This window comes from Nannobrachium achirus (assembly GCF_963921795.1).
Source record: "Nannobrachium achirus genome assembly, chromosome: 21".
NCBI lineage: Eukaryota > Metazoa > Chordata > Actinopteri > Myctophiformes > Myctophidae > Nannobrachium > Nannobrachium achirus.
Window position 1 is genome coordinate 9444937 of NC_137828.1, and position 24978 is coordinate 9469914.

The 24978-nt window shown below is 43.0% G+C and overlaps 2 protein-coding genes across 2 annotated transcripts in view; one reads left to right on the plus strand and one right to left on the minus strand.

Moving 5' to 3' along the window:
• Positions 1 to 18813, minus strand: part of LOC308307116 (glycogen debranching enzyme-like) — a 71056-nt gene extending 52243 nt beyond the window's left edge. Inside the window, exons 1-5 of the mRNA XM_080752266.1 lie at positions 18792 to 18813; positions 16129 to 16330; positions 7826 to 8045; positions 5588 to 5757; positions 1409 to 1612 (exon numbers count right to left, since the gene is read on the minus strand). Coding sequence (XP_080608392.1) covers positions 1409 to 1612; positions 5588 to 5757; positions 7826 to 8045; positions 16129 to 16213 — 679 coding nt within the window. The 5' untranslated portion in view covers positions 16214 to 16330; positions 18792 to 18813. The remainder of the gene's footprint in view (positions 1 to 1408; positions 1613 to 5587; positions 5758 to 7825; positions 8046 to 16128; positions 16331 to 18791) is intronic.
• Positions 18814 to 19625: 812 nt separating this feature from the next.
• Positions 19626 to 24978, plus strand: part of frrs1b (ferric-chelate reductase 1b) — a gene marked incomplete at its 5' end in the record, with an annotated part of 33360 nt that continues 28007 nt past the window's right edge. Inside the window, 2 exons of the mRNA XM_080752416.1 lie at positions 19626 to 19686; positions 24378 to 24524. Of these exons, the coding sequence (XP_080608542.1) occupies positions 19626 to 19686; positions 24378 to 24524 (208 nt within the window). The remainder of the gene's footprint in view (positions 19687 to 24377; positions 24525 to 24978) is intronic.

Sequence of the window (24978 nt, forward strand, 5' to 3'; positions counted from 1 at the left end):
CAGGGTACTTTACATTTCTTATTTATTGATATAACCTTTTGAGCGGTGCAAACCGCTCCAATACGCGACTTTGTGTGTATGTCCATGTGGGGAAAATAAGTATCTGATTTCTCCATTACATAGAATGGAGAAAAAAAGTAAAAGGAGATGGAGAGTCTGCAATTTTCCGCTCACTTTACACAGGTGTGATTTTTAATATTATGTTACATTATCAATATTAAAATGCTAGTGTTTTGCCAATTATTTGGTGTCCCCCCTTGCAATACCCTCGCAGCCCACCGGTGGTCCCCGGCCCACAGGTTCAGGTTTAGCCTGATTTCAGACTCTGCGCTGGAGCTTGAGTCTGAAGTTGTCCCTATTCTATTTGATTTAAAAGGGGAGGGGATTTAAAATGTGAAATTCCCAATCACAAGAGATCTGGTGGGAGGGGTTGTGTTTGACTTGTGTACACAAAACATTCCCCCTCCCCCTGTATGACAGGAATCAAGTGGTTGTCTTTGATGTTTCATTGATTAGAGAGAAGCGCTAACGAGCTATTTACACTTGTATGGCTCAATCAATGACTGCAGTTCAGAACCCCTTTGAAGTTCAAAGGGAGCAATTAAGAGCTCTGGTGAGTCACCCCTCCCTCCACTGTTTCTGTTGATTTTCAAATGTTAGACCCACCCCTCCTCCGTCTTGCATTGATTTCATTGGTCGCCAATGGTCGGTTTGCCAAGACACTGATAGAAAGAGACGCGTCATATGACAAAACCAGACCAAGAGAAGCAGTCCACTCAGAGAGTGGGCGGGTCTATTGGCTGGAGCCAGGCAAGTTCAGGTTGGGAACAGGGGCATAGCTCTGCCGATTTAAAATGACTCCAATACGGAACTAAAACTTCCTATGATTGGCCGCTAGTTGCGCTGTTTTTCCCCCCGGGCGATCGCAAAAAGAATTGCCCTCCATTGGATCCCATTCATTTTCCCCTTTCGTTTTCTAACCTTAATTAACATTTTCATGAATACTGTATGGTTCCTATCGCTAGTCAAAAAATGCCTTTCAATCACCATCATATTCGTTTTGTCGAAATGTGGTCCAATGTATTTTAAAATAAATGATAAAGTTGCGGAGGGGCGTGGCCAACTAAACTGATACCAGCCGGCTGTGTTCTTCTTCGTGTGCTGTATTTCGGGAGGCTCCGACCACATTCTCCCATGTATCCCTGCGGTTGCACGTGACCGTTGGCAGCCAATAGCATCTCTGATGCCTTTACAATTCTATGATGGCGACATTCATTCCAAGGGGTAGAAAGGGCAATTTGCGCTGCATAGAAACCAATGGCTTCGCTTCGTCATTTTTCTACAGTCTATGGTTGGGAACCACTGGTCTAAACCAAAATGCAATGTAAATAACATTCTATGCACGCACCAGTGTGGTTGTAGACCACGTCAGTGATGCACACCATGTTCCAGTCCTTCTTCATCTTCTCCACCAGGTTGCCCACGTCCATCCAGGAGCAGTGCTTCCCCTCAGGGGAGAAGTCTGGGTTCAGCTCCAACTGGTCCGCCAGGGAGTAGCAGGACCGGGACGCACCCAGCTTCTGGAGAGGGGTGAAATGAATCATGTTGTAGCCTGGAGAGAGGGAGAGAGACAGAGAGAGAGAGAGACAGACAGACAGAGTGTCATGAGTTCATTTGGATTCAAGACTTATATAATATTATAATTTAGGCATTTAGTAAATGCTGTAAACATGAACTCTAGTCCAGGGGTCTTCAACGTTTTCAGACCAAGGACCCCTTAGTTGAGAGAGAGATGAAGCAGGGACCCCCACAACCTGTTCATAGATTCCATATAGTTTCATTGTTTGACAGCACAATCGTCAGTGTATTTTGAATTCATGTCAATTTCAGATATTTACCACTTGAACCGTCAATACTTAAAACACTCTGTACTTAGTCTGCTCTTTTCCCCCTCTACACCAAAGCTCTTTGCCAAAAATAGCTGATCTACAAGCTCACAACGCCTCGCGCTGCGAGGCATTGTGAGCTTGTAGATCAGCTATTTTTGGCAAAGGTTCTCAGAATGGATGCTATGGTTCAAGTGGTTAATTAATATAACAAGGGAGAAAAAAAAGTTTCTATCACACAAAGATTTGGAGGACCCCCTGTAGTAACTCTGAGGACCCCCTAGGGGTCCCGGACCCCCTGTTGAAGACCCCTGCTCTAGTCAATAAGGTAAATAACACACATAAATTAATCTGGTAAACATTTACATTTGAAACTAAATTATACCAGGTAAACAATAAACCTAGCAACTGTTTCAACAACATCCTATCTTAATAACTTTATGTGCATAGTATAATTCTATATTCAGCATGCATAACATCTTACATTTTATGCAGCTGGGAGTGAGACGGTGTTTTTAAGAGTGTCAAACGTACGCAGTTGCACCAGTTAATGTTACATGTGTTACATAATGTTACAGTGAGGTTTCAACCAAAGCTAAGTAGAGTAGGCTACTGTGTCTGTGTCCCTTGCATTGATATTTCATAACAGTTCAGTGACCACACGTGTATTTAAACAATATTGCTGTTTAACTGTGACAGCAAGGAGACTAACGCACGCACGCACGCACGCACGCACGCACACACACACACACACACACACACACACACACACACACACACACACACACACACACACACACACACACACACACACACACACACACACACACACACACACACACACACACACACACACACACACACACACACACTCAGTACCCGCATTTCCACACACTCACACACAGAAAAGAAAGAAGAAACATTTTAACCACATGCATCCCCATTCTGATCATGACTAAAGGCCCATAATCCCACTGGGCCAGATAACAGATACAAAAATCTCTTTCTCCAGATATTTTTCCATTCAAAGTGGATGGTAGATACAGATAAAAATTAATCTGTTATCTGGCCCAGTGGGATGCCTTAATGCCTCATTCACATACAGAAAAGCCAAGCTAAGGGTTGGCTTGGTAATTCAATGTAATCTCGCTGGAAAAAAAGCTTGGACATTTTTAAAGCTGGTTTGCATAGAGATTACATTGAATTACCAAGCAAACCATTAGCTAGGCTTCTCTCAGTGTGAATGCAGCATTAGTATGCTAGCTTGAAGACCTGCTATATTCACTATATTTAAAAATAAATAGCTTCTTCCATGTCAGTCTTGTGTTCTTGGTGTGTGGTTTTAGTTCTCATCAGAGCTCCAGGTGAACAGGGAGGTTGTGGGTCCAACTCCCCAGACTGTGACCCTTGTACTATGGTGGTCTGAAATGGTGACATGAACAAACAAAGGTCCCATCATGGCCACTCTTATTGCTGAAATCCCTTCTCACTGTGCTTGGAATTAGAGCTTAGATCGGCCCAACCCAGCCGACGGAACGGCAGCCCGAGTTCGGCCCAAAAGCCAGATACATAATTGACAATTGGAGACCGGCCCAGCCCGCAGCCCGACATTATAAACAAGCTTAATTGCTGCAACAGCCTTTTTTCTCATTTGGTGATTTGTTAAGAACAGAGTCCTATTCCAACTGTCTAAAATACATTGTAGCAAGTACCGTGCTTATTATGGAACAAATAAAAATCGGAGCCTAATTCTCAATCAATCGATCAAAAACCCTTGACGACCGTCGCTAAACCAGGTAGCAGGCGTACAGGCTATTATAGCTACAACGTTCACACAACGTCTATTATGATTATTAGGAGGATACAAAAAGTGTCTGTGGACTGTTTCAACGATGTCCTCCGCTCTGCTCGACCAGCGCTGGCAGCGCATGCATGCACACGCCATAGCAGCCAGCCATACACAGCACAGTCTCACACACTCACGCACGCTCAACTGTCAAGGTGCGCAACAGCGCAGCGGTGCAGCCATAGAGTCATGAGCGCGCAGTTCACACAGTCACAGAGACATCATGATACTGCGCTGCGCTTGCCTACCGGATTATAAAAGCCCGAACCGACCCATAGCCCGTCATATACGTGGACATTTTAGCCCAGCCCAGCCCGCGCTGCGCCGACCCGTCGGGTCCCGTCGGGCTCAGGCTGAATTTCTATCTCTACTTGGAATGCCTGCAATGTGCTGCTACGTAGGCTATACTTTGGGTGTCAAGTGTTTCCCGCCGCTACAAGGTTTGATGGCACCGCTCCTAAATGTTTTTGTAATTTATAATAATCTGTGTGACTAAAGTTGCATTGCACGTTCACCTTAATTCAGCATTTTCCTTGTTCTTGTTGTCATCTCTTATCACACACAAATACATTCCAAATCAACTGTTGTTTTTGTCAATAAAGGACTGAATATCATGTGAATATTCTGCGTTTGCAGCGGAAGTCCATGGGTCAGCTGGGGGTCTGCCTATTTCCAGAAAGCCATATTGTTTCAGCTCAGTTAACTTTGCGCTTAACAGATCATATTAGCTTATTCATTATTATTGAAGGCTGACATCGGATAGATGTCAACATTGAAGCAAACCAAGGTAAAGGCCCATTCCCACTGGGCCAGATAACAGATAAAAAAAATCTCTTTCTCCAGATATTTTTCCATTCAAAGTGGATGGTAGATACAGATAAAAAGAAATATCTGTGGCAGATATTTTTTTTTATCTGTATCTACCATCCACTTTGAATAGGGTTAGGTTTAGGCATAGTTTTACTGAGGTTAAGATTAGGGTTAGGGTTAGGCATAGTTTTACTGAGGTTAGGGTTAGGATTAGGGTTGGGTTTAGGCACTCACTACACTGAGCACACACCCGGTGCGCATTTCCGAACGCACCCTTTGATACACTCGTACTGAAAACACTCTCCCGACTGACATCACTACAGTGCCCAAATTTGGAGAGGACATCACAGACTTGCCTGGACACGGAACACCATATATGGCCATAAAAGAGTGCCAGCCAGTCTGGGTTCTCCAACATTACTTCGGAGACTCCTACATTCAATCCCTCATCACACACCCCTGGGCACAGGACTAGTATGTATACTATATACAGTATATATATATTTTACAACTTCATCCTAGGGGAATCACTGGGTGTTAAATGTCCTAAAAACTGTACTCAAGTACAGTACTGTAAGGCGCCGGCCACACAGAGCTGGATATTTCTGAAGCTAGAGATTTTTTTATCCATTTGGGGCTTGCAGCCACATGAAGCTGGATATTTCGGCCGCGAAGCTGGATATTTTTTAAACCGGATAAATAAGTGGAGAGATTGAAAAATATCCGATTCACTGGATCCGTGTAGACAGGGAACCCGGATATCTCTGAAGACTTTACTGTGTGTGTGCTTGTTAGACCTAGATATCTTTGTCGTGTGGACCTAGATATTTTTCTATGTGGATATCTGAAAAACCGGGATATATGAAATATCCAGCTCCGTGTGGACCTAGATATTTTTCTATGTAGATATCTGAAAAACCGGGATATATGAAATATCCAGCTCCGTGTGGACCTAGATATGTTTCTATGTAGATATCTGAAAAAACGGGATATATGAAATATCCAGCTCCGTGTAGCCTATGCCTAATTGTACTGGGTTACTCACCAGCCTCCTTGGCCACTCTGAGCCTGTGGCTCCACTGGTCCAGGGGTCCCAGACACTTGGCCAGGTACGTCTGGATGGTGATGCAGTCCAGGGGTAGGACATGGTTGTCTGCTCCCACCCTCAACACGGGGTCCACCACGATGTACCCACTGCCCGCCTTCTCATTGTCTCTGTAGATTGTACACGCACACGCACACACACACACACACACACACACACACACACACACACTAACGTCTCACTATAACTCATATCGGTCACATACTGTATCAGTGTTGCCCGATTTCTTATAAAACAAAAAACATAATCAGAATCGGACTGATGTCAAAATAATTCAGATGAATAGCTCTGATTATGATGACCCAGTCATTATGTGTTTGTTGAATGGCAGCCAGTCCGCCTGTCTGTTTAGAAGAAGCCCACGGCGAAAGCTGGCGAGTGAGTCCGTAGTTCTAAGTGCGACAGGGAGTTTATTCCACAGCTTGGGGGCCAGGAGGGCAAACTGTCTCGGACGAGTGGATTTTTGTCCTGGGGCTTTTAGCGATGGTTCTGTCAGCATCCCTGTGTTGGCTGATCTAAGTGAACGGGTGGGGGTGTGGGGGTTGATCAGGTTTTGGAGGTATGGAGGAGCCATACCTTTGGCTGCTTTGAAGGTCAGCATCAGTGTTTTGTATTCAGTGCGGGCCGCAACCGGGAGCCAGTGGAGGGAGCTGAGAAGGGGGGGGGGGGGACATGTGAGAACTTAGGCTGGTTGAAGACTAGTCGTGCCGTGGCATTTTGGATCAGTTGGAGAGGTTTAAGTGCACATGCCGGGAGACCAGTGAGGAGAGAGTTACAATAGTCAAGTTTTGATATGACAGATGTCTGGATGAGGAACTGGGCTGACTCCTGGGTGAGGAAAGGTCTGATTTTACGGATGTTATAGGGTGTGAACCTACAGGACCGGGTGACTGATGCAATGTGTGCCTTGAATGATAGCTGGCTGTCCAGGACCACACCAAGGTTTCTAGCAGTTGGAACCGAAGTCACCAAGCAAACAAACTGAAGTTGTGCAATCCAGAACAGTCAGAGAGGTTTTCTTGTAAATCTTGAATTAGATTAGAGTAGTGATGGTGTAGTGGGTATATTTTCAACACCAATGTGCATATTATTGCCACCTCGCTGCGAGAGTTGACATGAAAGTGACAATTTGCTGCAGAGTGCTCATTACCCATGTTCGACGGCCACGCATTTTACCACAGAGAATCAGTGCAAATTAACTCCCAGCTCTAATGCTTCTGTCTTTAATGTCTGTGTCCTATTGGAACGATTTCGGGGCGGCAGTGGCTCAGGGGTCGAGAAACGGCCTTAGAACACACAGGGTTCCCGAAGGGTTCCCAGTTCGATCCCGGGCTCCCCCAGAGTTAGTGTGGAAGAGTCCTTGAGCAAGACTCTGAACCCCTAGTTGCTCCCGGTGAGCAGGTTGTGGTGCCTTGCCATCGGTGTATGAATGTGTGTGCGAATGTGTGAATGAATCTCTGTAAAGCGCCTTGGATAAAGGCACTACTGTATATAAATGCACCATTTACCATTTAGTGTAGTGTAGAAACCTGCCAGCACTAAACCTGCAGACTGAGCTGGTGTTCTGCATCTGACTCTGCCCCCCTCTCCTCTGCCGGGATAGGGTTATCCCGATCCCGAGTATACTCGCAAAATATACTTGAGTATTTACTATTTATAGTGCTGATCCCGCGAATACTCGCGAAATATACTGTATATACAGTAAAGCTGGCAAGGGCTATGTACAGTACCATCCGTTGTAAAGTGCTGGCACGCTTGGACCCGCCGATTCATCATCATCGCGCATCCACGTGCACACAATAGTGATCCCTTAACATGGAAGCCAACGGTCTTTCTCATCTTTGATGTCCATTTTCTCCAAAAAACACTTTTGATGCATCCAGGATGGCATTGGATTCTCGCTAAAATAGTACAAGCTGAAAGGCATCGATCCGCCATTACTGTTTACGCTTTGGTCGGCAAGACTTCCGTCAAGTAAGGAAACATCGTCAAGTAAGGAATTGTGAGCGCGATCTACTTCCGGCCTTCAAAATAAGAGACTGGCCGCGGACGGAGCAGGCGAACGGCAGCTTGGACTTTTAACCCGTTCATGTCTGGGGCACTAAATGGGTTAAACCAATAACTATTGCATCCCTAGCAGCCAGTCACAAAGTCATACATTGACGTGAGTCTACGTACCCAGTTCCAAAGTAGTACTGGTATGACCCAGCCACCCGTAGCTCCAGTTTGCAGAACTTATCGCTGTCGTCGTCATCCCGGCCATTAGGGGCAGTGTTGGTCCACTCCAGAGGACGGAACTTGGTGCGATCGAACCTCTCTCCCTCAAGAGGGTAGTTGGTGTGAACGCGCACCTGTTTACCCTGCAGCGTGGGACCCAGACGAAACTGCAACTCATATCCTGCAGGGGGGAGATAAAATGCAGGTTGACGTTTAGACACATAGAGAATTTTAAAGGTAGTGTATAGTAGGGGTGACCCCGAATAGTCGAATAGTCGACTAATCGATCGAAACGGCACCTAGTCGAATGGCAATATCTTAGTCGAATGAAAAAAAAAAAAAAAAAAAAAAACGTTTTTTATTTTTTTTATTTTTTTTTTGGGGGGGGGGGGCTGTTGGGGTGCTTTATGTCCGATGATTTAACACACATATACTTTGGTTTCTCGCAATAAAACACGCATAGCCTACTGGCTGCTTTCAATCAATCAATGAGGCACAGCCGTACTGTCTGTGTGTGTGCATTGCGTAGAAGCCACAGAACCTGCCAGCTGTGCTGTGTTAACACTCAATCAGGCTCCGTCACTTTGAACAAGTAGAGGACAAAACTAAAGAAAGATGCATGATCTGGCTATGACCTACCACTCCACCGAGCAACATCATCACTTGATAAAAGTAAGTTGGCTCAAGTCCCTTATGTAATGTCCATACTCCCAAAAGCGATCACGTTTTGAGCTTGCAGATCGGCAATAAACCTATGCCATCAACACAATAGCACTAGAGTTCTCTTTCTCCCCGACGAGTTACGGGGTCTGTTTTGTCAAATCCAATCGCTGTCTCTCTGTCAGGCTCAGCGCAGGCTGTGCAGCGTCGCGTGGAGAGATGCATGTATTTTACACAGATATTGGTGTCCTATAGAAATGTGTGACCGGCGACCGCATCGCCTATACTACAGTACTAGTTGCATGGCTGTTACACAAAGACATCAGAGTCTGGGGCTTTAGCTTCTAAGTGAATAAACTTTACACCTGCTATAGGCCTACTTATTTTAGTATGTTGTTATTTAATTCGCCTTATATTATTTAGTTACCTTATTTATTTTAGAGATATTATTTCGTTGTTGTTATTGCTGTATTTATTACTATTCTTAAAGGCCATGATAATAAACCTTGGCTTAAATAATGAATTATCTATTTAAAAAAAAATTATCTATTAATAGTTATCTATTAAAAAAAAAGTCAAGAAGACATGTTATTTAAATGAGTGTTTCACCTCTGTTGTTTATACGCTATTGTAAAAGAAAGGGGTAGGGAAAAAAAAAAAGAAAAAAAATATTAATAATAATAATTTAAAAAAAACGGGCCATAGTCGACTAATATTCGACTATCAACACAATGACTAAAATCATAGTCGACTATACAATTAGTCGGGGACAGCCCTAGTGTATAGGTGTAGGTAGAGTATTTGTTTTGCTCAAAAAACATACCTTGGGCAAAAAATAGCCCCAGAAAACGATGGTTTAGTGACGGTTTTATTAGTGGTTTATTGTGGTTTATTAGTGACGAAAAGTGATGAGTCATCACCTTTTGTGGGCGTTTTCTGGGGCCAATGAATGTTTTTGTGCAAAACAAATGCTTGCAATGGATTCAGCATCATGACAAACCCCTAGTTAGACCCCTCACATCCTACTTAAAGCAGATTTCTTTCTGGGTATTTTCCTCCTGTATAGAAAGTCGATGGGAGCCCAACTTGATTTGGACGCTGTGGGTATTTGCCTTGAGCAGATCAGGGTAGATTTTTTTATCCTGGCTAGTAGACCTAGCCTCATACAACCTCTGCCTTATATTTATCGGACTATAGTGTACAAATGGAACCAAATGGATAAAACCTCTGTTTTGCATGTATGCACAGCATGTTTTGCAGAGTGGGTACTGTGCTTGTTGTGGGACATCCTCACCATTCCCATACAATGGATGTCGTGTAACCTTTCGTCAACAATCTCTTGTCTTCGCCTTTGGAGGATAACACAAGTTCACTTTAACACTTATTCCCTATCCATGTTATTCATCTTTTTGTCCATCATGGTAGCTGCTATGGCTCAATCTATACTATAATTTTGCGAATGTCTGAGTGTCTGTCTGTCTGTCTCAGCGTTTCTCCTCGGTGGCTGGAGCAATTGATCTGAAATCGCATCACCATCAGCATATGAACACACCTGACATAACTGTGAAGCCCGTTTGTCACTTTCACAAATCGTATGCTGTATAATAGCATTTTTATGGTGTATCTATATCTATTTAGCCTAGAGTACCTTTTGTGACCACACATGTTAAGGGAGGGGCGCTGTTGTTCAGGCCATGCACAATCACACACAAACCCACACACACACACACACACACACGGGGGGGGGGGGGGGGGGAGTGTGTGTGTGTGTGTGCAGGCGGGCAGGCGGGCGGGCGGCGGGGGGGGGGGGGGGGGGGGGGGTTCTGGCCCTGTTACAGATGTTGTCCAAAATCATGCAGATCGGTACACAGTATCTCTGTAGCCGTTAAATGGAACGGGTATTTCTTACATTGATGCTCCTACATATTAGCATGCAAGCACCAGTTAAAGTTACTTTCGATCCCTCATATACTGTGTGCACAGTGCACATCCCATAATCCACACACTGCACATCATTTCGGAGCTCATATCTTTGAACGGGTATGGGCTAGTAACAATAATACATGGATAGGGGGCATGGTGGCGCAGTGGTTAGCACTTCGCCTCACAGCTAGAAAGTCCTGGGTTCGATTCCCGCCGGGGGACGCTGTGGGTGCTGGGGGCGTGTTTCTCCCTCCGCATCATTAGCGCCCACACCCTAGGTGGGGTCGGCGATAGGGCCTTTCTGTGTGGAGTTTGCATGTTCTCCCCGTGTCTCCTAGGGTTGATACCCTCACAAAAACATGCAGTAATCCTGGTCTCAATAATGCCTCCCCCTGGCCAGCCGGGGCGCTTGATGGAGGGGAAAGGAACTGGTTGGAATAACGTGTTCCTTCCGCGCGCTACGTCCATCCTGGGGAAATCCCCGTCAGGTGAAAAGAACTTGGACTACTCATGCATTGAAGGAAGCATGAGGTCAGTCCGTCGTCTCCCCAGGCGCGGCAGAGGGAGAGCAGAGCCCAGGATTACATAGGCAATTGGCACTGGGTGAAAATGGGTTGCAAAATCGTGGGATAAAAATTATAAGGAAGGAAAAAAAATGCATGGAAATGAGCGTGTACAAGCCTGACATGCTGGTCAAAAGCAGAAGTCTGCCTGCTTGTTCCGTTTATTTCTGCCGTTTCATAGGCTTTTAGATTCATCCATATTGAGTATTAAGGCCCAACGACGGCCCAACAAAGATCTAATTCTATTTTCTCCCTGTCTAACTGTTCTTCTCATGACCCAATCCATCACAATCAAGAACAAGAATCATGCCACATCGCGTCCTTGTTTGACCACTCACATTTCTCCCTGGTCTTCTACTGCACACTGGAAGTCTTCATAAAACACTCTGACCATTCTCACTAACTTCTCTGGGATTCCATACTTCTTCAAAATTATCAGGCTTTCATGATTGACAGAATCGAAAGTCTACATAGTTCAAGTATAGACATAGTGTTGCTTGCCACTCATAAACCTGTTCTATGATGTTTTGTAGTATGAAGACTTGCCCTGTTGTTCCCCTACCTGTTCTGTAACCTGCTTGTTATTTTCTTATTGTTCCAAACTTCCATCCCGGGCCATCCAAATTACCACCCTGTATTGCGGAGAGCGTTTTTTCTTTTTCTTTGTTGTGACTCTTTTTTGCACAGACTTTTGGACACTTTTTTTGGCTCTGCACTTTTTTCTTTATTTATGCTAAGCATTATTATTATTGTCTTGGTGCAAACACTGTATATTTGGCATACTGTATATTTGTGTATATTCTTTTTGGCACTACATTGAGAAGTAGTTCCTAATGTTTGAATGACTGGACCATTGTAAGTTCTTTGAGTTTGCAATATGCTTAGAAAAGTCGCTTAAAATTTCAATCCTTTACAGAAACGTTAGTACTACTTTTTTTTGTTGTTGTGTTCTATCTCGACTGACGACACTTTATGTATATATATACGGTATATATATATATATTTGTTTTAACTTAATTGCTCTGTATGGTTGATTCTCCTGTAGTGTTGATTCTTCTTTCTTGTTTGTTTTTGTCGCTCGGCTGTACACAGCAGTCCTTTTCTTTTTTTCTTACTGTCCTGTAACCTGTAACTGCTGTACCTTCTGAGTGACTTAATTTCCCCCTTGGGATAATAAAGGTATCTATCTATCTATCTATCTATCTATCTATTCTTAGCCTGCAGTCAATTCCATTTCTTATGCGATCTACAATAATACTGCCAAGTATCTTTCCCACCTGCCAAGTATCTTTCCCACTACAGAGAGTAGGGTTATGCCTCTAGAGTTCTTGCATTCTTTGAGGTTTCCTTTCTTTGCTTGTTTAATGATAAGCCCTTTCTTCCAGTTTGTTAGTATAATTAGAGTAATTTTAAGGACTATGCAAGCCTAGCATTAATGTGCTACATATATTATTATGATAGTGCTTTTACTTCTTCACACAAGCAGCAACTAGGCAAAAGGTTACAAGTCATATTCAAAGGAAAGCCAGTAACATGAAGCTACAAACTGACACCCGACACTTGAGTGACGCAACTACAAAATAAAAATCTCTAATGACACAGTGAAGCATCAATCAATGTCTTCACTTCACTCTTCTTCACTCTTCACAGACAACTCCTGCTCTGTTCTGTAAAAGGAAGAGTATCTCTCTCTTGCTGTTTAACCTGTTACTCTGTGTTACACTATCCTTAGCTACAGTGTGGCTTAAGCAAGACTTCAGCACTGGTGACTTGACAGCAAGGCCACACTTGAGCAGTTTGTACTGTAGTGAACACAGCATAAAGGTGGTTGCACAAAGCTGCGTTTTTCGTTGCGAAATGTGTTTTTCAGGGCAAGGAGAGAGAGAGAGATAGAGAGAGCAAGGGACCGAGTGGTGCGCGAAACGGGCGGCAGTGTGCAAACGTGACTGACATAACGTGAGGTTGATTTTTTATTTGCGTGCTCCGAAATTCACTCCGATATTCAGCCCGAAAAACGCAGCAGTGTGCAACCACCTTCACTCCAGTGCTTTACAGTGAAAGTTGATGCGAACACTATTCACATACACAAGGACATGCTGGGCCCCTGATTCAGCCCGGGAAAAAGAGTTGGAGAGGCCCTCATTGCGCGCTATAGAGAGAGATCTCTCTCTCTATAGCGCTGCTGCTACTCAAAGATTTGTGACAAAGTGACAAGCCAGTGGGCCAATTACATGAGTTATATTTCGTCGTTGTCGGGTGGAAACCTTGTATGTCCAAAACCGTTTGTTTTGTATTTATCATTTTAAAAATGATTTATACTAGTGAAAACAGCCGATCTACAAGCACACAACGCCGTTGTGTGCTTGTAGATCTGCTGTTTTCACTACTTTTGTGCGACAGCCTTGTATGATGAAGCAGGGCTTTGCTTTGCGAAAAAATCTACAAATTTGAAACTTGGAGATACAAGGTTTCTGCCCGGCAGTGACAATTTACTTTGTTGGCAACCCAGCCCCCAAAATGGAACGAAGGCCGACATTTTATTTTTTATTTTTTTTCCTAATGGCCGGCCTGGACCGGCCGGGAATGAACCGGCCGTTCGGGAGTTGTCCCGCTTTTCCCAATGGCCAGCACGTCCCTGCACATACAGGAGGCAAAGCAGACTCATAACTAAACACAACATTCTGCAACATACAGTACAGCCTATAAAGATATTGAACAAATCAGGCTCCAACAGTGTTGATTTCGTCGACTAAAACTATGACGAAAAATGTTTGTCGACTGCGTTTCTTTCACTGAAGAAAACTAAATAAAAACTAAGCTGTGATGACTAAAATAAAACAAAATAAAAACTAGACTAAAACGTTAGGTAGGGACTAGTGGAGAAGAGAGACATTTTAGGTTTGGTTGCTCTCAGGTGTTGCGCGCTGAAAATAGCCGATCTACAAGCTCACAACGCGTCGCAGCTTGTAGATCTGCTATTTTCAGCACGCGACCAAGTGTAAAATCAGTCATTACGATGCCATCAAGGCCTGCCAAAATACATTTCAGTTGACTAAATCAACTGTAGATTTAAAATCTTATGATATTTAGTCGACTAAAATTAGACTAAAACTAATACTTTTCAGGTGACTAAATTATGACTAAAACTAAATTACATTTTATTCAAAAGACTATGACTAAAACTAAATCAAAATTTGCTGTCAAAAACAACACTGGGCTCCAACTAAACATGAATCTCACACCTACAGTAGCATGAAAGCAATGTAACATACAAGTTAACAGCCTCTGTGAGTGGCTCTAGTGGCACATTGGCACACCGTTGCATAATCCCTGTTCCGACAAGGCACTTGCTTATGTAATTGTGAGCCTCGTTCTTAGGCAGAGTGGCAGCTCACATCAGATGTGTGACCTATCCAGATTAGAGCCTGAACAGCAAAATGAAAAACAACATGATTTTTTTCTCTTCTTTTTATCCGATTTGATGACACTCCAAACATTGAAGCCTGGTTTATATACTTGGTCACATCGTGATACGTTGTGTGAGATTGTAGATCAGCAGTTAAGCATTGCCTGTCTCCTTAGAACTTTTGAATCGACTTTTTTGTCACCACCGTGCTCTGACTTGACTGGTATTATCCTAGATAAAGTACTATGTTCTATCCGTCTGTCTTTCAATGTTATATGAGATACCGGTACTTAAAGTGTGGTTCCTGTGGAAATAAGCCTCGGCTTTCTAGGATCTCCTTTTAGTTGACCTTGTACCAGTGATTTGTACTGTCATGAAACTGTACTTTTTTCTATTGCAAACTTCTAATAAATTCTTCAATCAATCAATCAATCAATGGTGCTGTGTCCTCTTAGATCAGCAAACATGCACACGAAATGGATCGCACACATTGGCAAGAGTTACTTTTCTTTTTTTGCTTTATTGCATTTTTCTTAGGATGAGAAACAGGCGTTTTGGCTATCCAGCCTTCCTCAGTGTTTAGAGTTCAACAATGTCAGAGAACACAAATCTGATCTGATCACTTCTTAAGTGTCCACACTTCAGTGTGGACAGTCAGTCCTAAACATCGGATTTGAGGAACAAATCTGATTCGCCTGCAACTGAACACCTCTCCCACCTAAAACCTTACTGGAAAAATCAATGACCATACCATAGAAACTTTTTTTTTTTTAATGGATTATATTGTTTTTTCTAGATAGATATTCATTTGCATTTGTTATATTGCTGTTGATGTACTGACATTTAACCTTGTTTATTACTGTGATGTTTTATCTGCTTATTGTAAGTCGCTTTGGATTAAAAGCGTCTGCTAAATGCCTAAACTGTAAACTGTAAACTGTAATAATGTCTCCCTTATAATAATGCTAATTGGCTCTATAATGTACCTCTTATATCACGCTAATCTGATCTATACAATGACAAAGCAACACAACACAGCATACAGGGGCAGTTAGTAGACAAAGTAAGTAGCAGTAGTAAAAGTAGAACAGTGTGCACACTCAGTCAGTGTGGACAGCAACGGTGTACTATATCTAAGAATATATCTATCCAGAAGACAACTGCAAGGCAAGCTGTAAAAAGGCGGATATTCCATACATTGCATGTATTCCAGGGGTGCCCAAAAGGTAGATCGTGATCTACCAGTAGATCACCAAGTGTGTGCAGGTAGACCACATGACAAGCCTCTAAAAACATATAATTAAAATATAAAAAGAATATGTCAATATGACATCAAGAAGGGCCTGTCAGCTCCCTTCATGGCTTCTAAAGTAGGCAAACCTCCAATGCAATGCTTTGTTCAAGAGTCAGTAGCATTACAAAGAACCCCAAAACCTACCACTTCCATACAGAATGGGATGAAGACATTTCCCCCAGTATTTCCCTTTTATTTCCCCCTTACAGTAAGTGTGTTTGTCTAAAATGTAACGCCAGTGCTGCTATTCCAAAGCTTCCCTCGGGCCCTCAGCTAAAACATTATGGATGGGTAGATCATGTTGAGCTAGTCATTTTAAAAGTAGATCTCACATCAAAAAAGTGTGGGCACCCCTGATGTATTCTATATACAGTCCATGGTGTGTATGGTATATAATTGGCTGTATATGGATCCGTACCTTGCTCCAGACGGAACAGCGTTCGATCCAGGCGCTCCATATCGTTGAGGACCAGTATCCGTGTCTGTCTGCCGGCAAGGACCATTTTGGCGTTGCTTTTTTAAGCTGCCCTTTACATGCACGGAGAGATGAGCCACGCAGCCGGCTGTCAGGGATTCCTAAAACCTTCCGCGCACGACACGACCCCCAGCAGACACACAGTCTGGAAATAGAGAGGGAGAGAGAGAGAGACAGAGAGAGAGGGGACAGGGGGAATGAATGGGTCACATCACAACCAGGGGGGTTAACCCCACCACCACCACCACCACCACGTCATTACGCACCATGGAAGGGGGGAGGGAGGGGGGAGGGAGAGAGAGAGCATAGATACCTTTATTATCCCAAGGGGGAAAATCAGTTGCCCGGAGGCAGCACAGCAGTTTAAGGATATTTACAAAGTTACAGAGAAGTATGAAAAGAAAAAAGAATTAACAGTTTACAGTAAAGAGCAAGGTACACCAAAGAAAGGGAACAAAGAATATATCCACAACTTTCCAACATCCCATCGTGTATTGCACAGAAGTTGCACGGAGCTTCCGGCGCCGCAGCCGTGTGTGATCTACAAGCTCACAACGGTTGCATCTGCGACGCAACGTGAGCTTGTATGTCTGCTGTCAACCGGAAATGTGGTGAAAAAAATTCTCCAGTAAATTCCCGCGGAAAGAGGTGGATACATAAAGTGTCAAAAACACTTTTTGACACTTTGGGGGGGGGGGGGGGGGCAGAGAGAAAGAGAGGGCAAGGGGAACATGGGTCAGGTGTCACATCTCAACCAGGGAGGTTAATCCCACCACGGGGAGAGAGAGAACATAGAGAGAGAGAGAGAAGGTGGCAAGAGCAGGGGTGTCACAAGGGGGGGAAAAGTGGAACTGAGACTGAGTTACTAGTAGGGGCCAAGGTGGAGGGGCCTTAATTATTTCATAACAAGCTCACAGCGCTGCACCGAGTGCTGCGCTACGAGCTTGTAGATCTGCTATTTTTGAAAAGTCATGAAAAAATGTGTGCAAATCTTTGAATATATGTAATTTTTAAGCAAACATTTGTAACTCAAATTTTGCTTCTGGGGGGTCCCTGGAACTAAATATTTGAGATGGGGGTCCGTGACCAAATAAATATCATTTTGGAGGTCCTTCACATGAAAAGGTTTGAGCACCACACGCTGACAGTGTGATTCCTCAACCCACCAGGGTTCAGTTAGGTTCTTGTAAAGGAGCATTTGTTTTCGGTGGAGATGGCGGAGGCGCGCCATTTCAGGCGACCATGAGCCACGTCAGACACCGCCGAGCGAGCGGTAGCGAGCGAGTCACCTTGTCGAGTGTTGCGACAGTCGCATGAGCCGACTCAACACCATTACTGAGTTATTTGCCGTTATGGACAGAATAGTAAATCTTCGCCCCCCCCGACTTTAGGCACCTCCGCGCGGTCCAAGCAGGCTATACAACTGCTCCCTACCTACCTCCGGTTCAGCCAATCAGAAGCTCCCGCGGGTGGATCTTAACTGAAGCCTGGTGGGTATTAGATACACGCCCACTGACATAGAAACATAGGTTTTTCAAAAATATTCAAAAACTTGCCCAAATTTTCATGATTTTTCAAAAATAGCAGATATACAAGCTGAGTGCCGCGCTGTGAACTTGTATTATCTGCTTTTTCAATAGTTAAAGCACAAAATATTGCGTAATAAGGCGTTCCCAGTCTAAATGGGATAAACCCCCTCCCCTTATGAGGGGCCCGCAGTGAACCCTTGTACCCAGGGCCCAGAATTTGGTGCGACACCCCTGGGGCCTGGGCAAGAGAGATTTGTAATTTTGTAAGCTAGCTTTTCCAATGTGCAATGTGACATAGCTGTGATCATATATTACTGGATTCCCTTTAATTGTCATTGTTGTGCATACACTTTCTTCTTCTTTTGATTACATTTTTACTTGACAAAGACAAGTAAATACAAGAAATACACACACTGAGAGAGCAAGGCAGTGTGTGTGTGTGTGTGTGTGTGTGTGTGTGTGTGTGTGTGTGTGTGTGTGTGTGTGTGTGTGTGAGAGAGAGAGAGAGAGAGAGAGAGAGAGAGAGAGAGAGAGAGAGAGAGAGAGAGAGAGAGAGAGACAGACAGACAGACAGACAGACAGACAGACAGACAGACAGACAGACAGACAGACAGACAATAATAAAGCCCAATTCAATAGAAATAGAATAGATTCAATTGGGGGAGACACAGTGCGTGTGTACGTGCAGGTTTGTGTGTGCCACCTTTTGTACTGCGTCATACGACGATGTTATTGGCCAAATCGGACCTATGAATCATGATAGTCATATTACATACATTTCCTGTATGAAATACAGACTTAGAGCTGCTGACCTGAGCTTGTTGGGGCAACAAGCGACGGACTTTAAGTGAGGCTGAACGTGCATGAAATGTAAACAGAACAGAACTAATGGTGTAAATAATCCACATGCATGCATGAATCAAAGCACAAATACTGCGACAACAATGTCATGAATATCAGTAGTAAGACTATGCCATTTAATTAGGTGTCCCAACATCGAAGCTATGGTGTTGTTGTTGTTCTCATTATAACAAAGTTAGTACATTTAAATCATAAATGAATGGACACAAACCTTACCGTGTTTTTCCTAGTAGTCTTCCAGTGTCAGTGTGCACGCTGACCACGCCCCCCGCACACGCCCCCTTCCTGGCCGAGAGGAAGGAGTATACAACAACAAGGAATGGTCACATTTGTCACGTTGTAGTTTATTTATTATAGCCTATATTCATTGTCATGTGGATAACATACGTTGATACTTGACATTACCAAAGCACGTGGCCTTTGAAGCAAAGTGGATAGCAGGGACTCCACTTTGGTTGCCACTGTTGCCAATGCCAGCCACTCCAGTGCCTAGGTCAGAATGTGTTCTGTCTGTGTGACATATCCTTCTTTAATGTATTCCTTGGCTGTGTCTCCTGTCAAAGAAAAGATCTACAAGCTCACAACGCTACATTATCGAGCTTGTAGCTCCAATCTCCAATCTCATCTTGTTCATTTATTCATTTATGTATTAATCAATGCTGATCTTATTTATATTTCTTTAAGGGCTGAAATAAGAACAACATAGTTAAAATATATAATGTATTTACAGTCATTTATTCAGCTTTCTTTCCTGCCTGCAGGATTAAAGTAGATAAAATAAAATACAAATATCAATTGATCAGTACTACAACTTAGTTAAATCATGCCTGTTAATGAAAGAGGTATTGTTTAAAAGTATTATTATATATTGTTATATATATTTATATATTTGTTTTCCTCCCCCACAGAATCAAACGTTTTATGGTCATGATTCACCATATCCGGGATGGCTTGATTCTATAGGCAATTGATATGAATATATTTGTAAAAGTTTATGGGAAAAATTAATGAGAAATGTTTTAGCGGCACCAGTAAACCACGCCCACTGCTATGCCCAAAGCCTTGCTCCCCCTGGAGGAAGAATGCTGCCCTCTAGAGGTGGAAGAAGGAGGTACAGCCCTTTTCTTTGTGAAGTGTCAGAACATACTCACGGTGACAAGGGGACAACACCACACGAAAAGGAAGCTGCCACAAAGTAAGACTTTATATCAATTCAATTTTTCAATTCTATTCATTTTCAATTCAACCTATATCAACCTTTTAAACATATGACCTTTTAATTTGTGTTTAAGTTTAAATGAACAAGGATACAAAATGGGAAGTTATGTTCCCTAGATCCCATATATTGTGTTTATAGACTGTTAGTCAGGGAGATATGAAATAATTTAAACACCCAATACACATAAACACTTATTGTATGGACAGCATTTTAAGTCATAGTCAACTTCAGTCAAATGTCATGTATCCAGGCAATAGAATAATTTAACATGTCACAATGTGTGTGTGTGTGTGTGTGTGTGTGTGTGTGTGTGTGTGTGTGTGTGTGTGTGCGTGCGTGCGTGCGTGCGTGCGTGCGTGCGTGCGTGCGTGCGTGTGTGTGTGTGTGTGTGTGTGTGTGTGTGTGTTCGCGCGCGCGCCTGTGTGTGTGTTCTGTTGAGCCCATAAGGGACAACCTGTGAGATATATAGGCCTATATATATATATTACTATTATTATTATTATTTTGACAAATGTGCCCAAAATAGGGAAGCCAATAAATAATATAATATAATAATTTTATCAAACATAAATATCAGTCTGACCAGAAGAAGGGATAATGCAAGTAAATGTTAGCACTCATCCAAAATCAAACTAATTACTAATAAATAATATGTGTAATAATTTCGGGTCCATGCATGGTTAAAACAAATAGTTGTGGTGAATCACAAGATCACCAGAAGTGACTGCATGTTGGTGATCTTGTGATTTAGCAGATGAAGGATAAAACATGTCCCCTCCAGGTATTAAGAGTGAATGGCCAGGGGATGGTGTTTTCTGCTGGTGTTTCAGTCCGAGTGTATCAAAGGGTGCGTTTGGAAATGCGCACCGGGTGTGTGCTCAGTGTAGTGAGTGCCTAAACCTATAACCCTAATCCTAACCCTAACCTCAGTAAAACTATGCCTAAACCTAAAACCAACCCTAACCTTAACCTCAGTAAAACTATGCCTAAACCTAACCATAACCCCTAACCCTAACCACACCCGGTGTGCATTAACGAACGCACCCTTTGATACACTCGGGGACTGAAACACCAGCAGAAAACACTCTCCCTGGGTGGATATCAAAAGCAGGCTGATTTACCCTCCCCACCTCCCCATACTGTGAATCAGGGGTCTTCAACGTTTTCAGGCCAAGGACCCCTTAGTCGAGAAGCAGGGACCCCCACAACCTGTTCATGAATTAGATTCCATAGCTATAGTGTAATCAGTGTATTTTGGGTTCATGTAAATTTGTCCATATAACCACTTGAACCGTCAATACTTAATAAACTTGACCTTTCACTCTGTACTTAGTCTGCTCTTTTCCCCCTCTACACCAAACCTCTTTGCCAAAAATAGCCGATTTACAAGCTCACAACGCCTCGCAGCGCGAGGCGTTGTGACCTTGTAGATCTGCTATTTTTGGCTTAAGTTCTCAAAATATGGACACTAGAGTTCAATTGGTTAATATAGAAATGGAGAGAAAAAGCGTCTATCACACACAAATTTGGAGGACCCCCTGTAGTCACTCTGGGGACCCCCTAGGGGTCCCGGACCCCCTGTTGAAGACCCCTGCTGTAAATCCATCACTGTGGGTGCGTGCGTGCAAACAACAGTAGGCCTGTATGTTTCATTTGGAAATGTATAGGCCTACAACAGTATCTTTGCAAATACATTGCATTGTGAGTTTGAGATTGAAGATCTGCTTTTTGAAGCGGTGAGCAAGGTGTGGCTTTGTCTGTCCCGTACATGTCTCCCCCATCTGATTGGTCAATTTTGTCTGTCCCGTACATGTCCTGTGCATGCTTGACCAATTGAGGATTTGTCAAGCTTCACATGCCAATTTGGCCCTCCAGACAAAATCATTCATTCATTCAGAATCCATAAAAATATAGAACTAAAGCACATAGAAAGTATAGATCTAGAACACAGAATGTATAGATCTATAACACCGATTTCATAGCTCTAGAACAAAAATTCACCGCTTCACTTCGAACCGAGGTTTGATTTTTGAGCGGTGGTAAACCGCTCCATAGCGTGGCTGTGCGTGTGTCTGTAGCCACTTTTTCCTCAGCGTTTTGCCATAGCAATGTGTGTGTGTGTAGCCTGTATTACATCACCAATTACATCCTAGACCTATATCCTAGTCTGAAGACGTTATGCAAGCACGACCACCGCTCACTTCACATTGGGTGTGATTTTTTCACTACTTTTGTGTGACACTCTTGAATACGTTCCCAGTTGCTGCATTTCCACACCGAGTACAAAACACTAATGTTGGTCTACATCAAATGCAGAGAGACACTATACTGTCTCTCTGCATTTGATGTATGTATTTTGCCTCTCTTATTGTACAGTAAGTCGACTGGATAAGAGCTGTGCTAAATGCTTAAATTGTAACTGTATGATAAAGTAGGACATTCACAAAAAATTTAAGAAGATAAGGTCTATGCCCGACTGCAACACTATAGTTCAGGGGTCTTCAACAGGGGGTCCGGGACCCCTAGGGGGTCCTCAGAGTTACTACAGGGGGTCCTCCAAATCTTCTAATCCTTTTTATATTAACACCTTGAACCCTAGCGTCCATAATCTGGGAACTGTAGCCAAAAATAGCAGATCTACAAGCTCACAACACCTCGCAGCTTGTAGATCGGCTATTTTCGGCAAAGAGCTTTGGTGTAGAGGGGGAAAAGAGCAGACCCAGTAGTGAAAGGTCAAGTTTATTAAGTATTGACAGTTCAAGTGGTTAAATATCTGAAAACACAAATTGACATGAATCCAAAATACACTGATGATTGTGCTGTCAAACAATGAAACTATAATGGAATCTATGAACAGGTTGAGGGGGTCCCTGCTTCATCTCTCGCTCAACTAAGGGGTCCTTGGCCTGGAAAAGTTTGAAGACCCCTGCTATAGTTTGTTGTACGTCTTTAGAACGAGAACAGCCAGCTACATAAGCGTGGTGCTTATCTCATGTAAACACTGGACTAATATGGACCTGTGTGTGACTGATTGTGTTCTAATGTAGTGAGCGTACAGCAACACCCTTCATTGGACTTGGTTGACCTTTTAAAAAACCTAGACTGGGACCCTTAACCCTCTGTACTTAAACAGATCCAAGTTGCATGTTGTTTATTATTATTATTATTATTATTATTATTATTATTTTTTTTAGTCTACACCATGGGTCTTCAACAGGGGGTCTGGGACCCCTAGGGGGTCCTCAGAGTTACTACATGGGGTCCTCCAAATCTTTGAGTGATAGAAACCTTTTTTCTCTTTTTTCTTTATAATAACCACTTGAACCCTAGAGAACTTTAGCCAAAAACAGTAGATCTATAAGCTCACAACGCCTCATGCTGCAAGGCGTTGTGAGCTTGTAGATCGGCCATTTTTGGCAAAGAGGTTTGGTGTAGAGATGAAAAAGAGCAGACTAAGTACAAAGTGAAAGGTCAAGTTTATTAAGTATTAACGGTTCAAGTGGTTAAATATCTGAAAACACAAATTGACATGAATCCAAAATACACTGATGATTGCGCTGTCAAACAATGAAACCATATGGAATCTATGATAAGGTTGAGGGGGTCCCTGCTTCATCTCTCTCTCAACTAAGGGGTCCTTTGCCTGAAAACGTTGAAGAGCCCTAGTCTACACCAAATCTCTTTGCCAAAAAGAGGTGTGAATCCATGGCTGAGCACTGTGCTTATGTTTAAAAAAATAAATAGTATCTGTTAGTTGAGTATTTGTATTTTTTGGATATGACTCTCACTCAACTACATTTCAAAAGACAAATATTGCCTTTGAAGTGCTATTTTTGAAAGATACAATGTAAAGAAAAAAGTTTCAATTTTGGCATTTGAAGTATAATGATGCCAATACTTTGCACTTTAATTTAGGCCTAGAATTATTGAATGCTTTAACCAGTGAAAAATAGCAGACCTACAAGCTCACAGCACGGCACCGAGTGCTGCGCTGCGAGCTTGTAGATCTGCTATTTTAGAAAAAGTTGTGAAAATGTGTGCAAATATATGTATTTTCAAAGCGAACGTTTGTAACTCAAATTTTGCTTCTGGGGGGTCCCTGGAACTAAATATTTTGAGATGGGGGTCCGTGGCCAAATACATTTCATTTTGGGGTCCTTGACATGAAAAAGTTTGAGAACCACTGACATTGTAGTCTCTCAAGAACAGACTAACTGAGCTCCAGTGAAGTGAAAAGGACCTTTTCTTTGACGATGGCTGGCCAGATTGCTGACATGGAAACATAGGTAGAAGGATTCAAAAGACACTTATAGAATCGGGTCAAAATTCTAATTTTCACGATTTCTCAAAAATAGCAGATACAAGCTCGCAGCGCGGCACTCGGTGCCGCGCTGTGAGCTTGTATATCTGCTATTTTTCAATAGTTAAAGCATTCAATAATGATACACAATAATGTGTACCCGATCTAAATGGGTTAAAAAGTACTTCACCCCCCACTGACTGTGACTGCGGTGTATTTTCTTTCAGGAGAGTGAACATGTACCTTCCAGGTTGTGTTCTGGTGGTACTGTGTGTGTACGCAGACCCAGTGCTGGGCTTCAGCAACGGCCGGGTGACCGTGGCGTGTGCAGACATGACACCTCAGCACGGCTACGTGCCACAGGTTGACCCACCGCCGTACGACATCCTGGTAGACAACACCACGTTCAGTCCACTCGGCAACATCACCGGTAGCACCGTTTACTATTTCACCTCTCAATCTTTATAATTATCGTCGCTTTCAAGTGGAAAACTATGCCCAAATAGTCGGGGAGCCACAGAGCCAAAAGCTCAAAGAATAGGGTTTTACCTGTGACACCATGACATACTTTTTATTTTTGTTTTTTCTATTCATTTGGTCATTAAGGTACACAGAATGTGAGGCCTGGTTATGGTTAAGGTTATGGCCATTTGTATTACTGTCCCATCGACGTCACTATACAGGAAAAGAATACAACAAATAAATGTGCTTTAAGTAGCATGTGAGGGGTCAAACTAGGGGTTCCTCATGATTCTGAATCCATTGCAAGCATTTGTTTTGCATGAAAAACATTCCTTGGGCTAGATTTCGGCTTCTCAAAACTGTGATTTTTGAGGACTCATCACTTTTCACCGTTTTGTGGGGCTGAAATCTAGCCTAAGGAA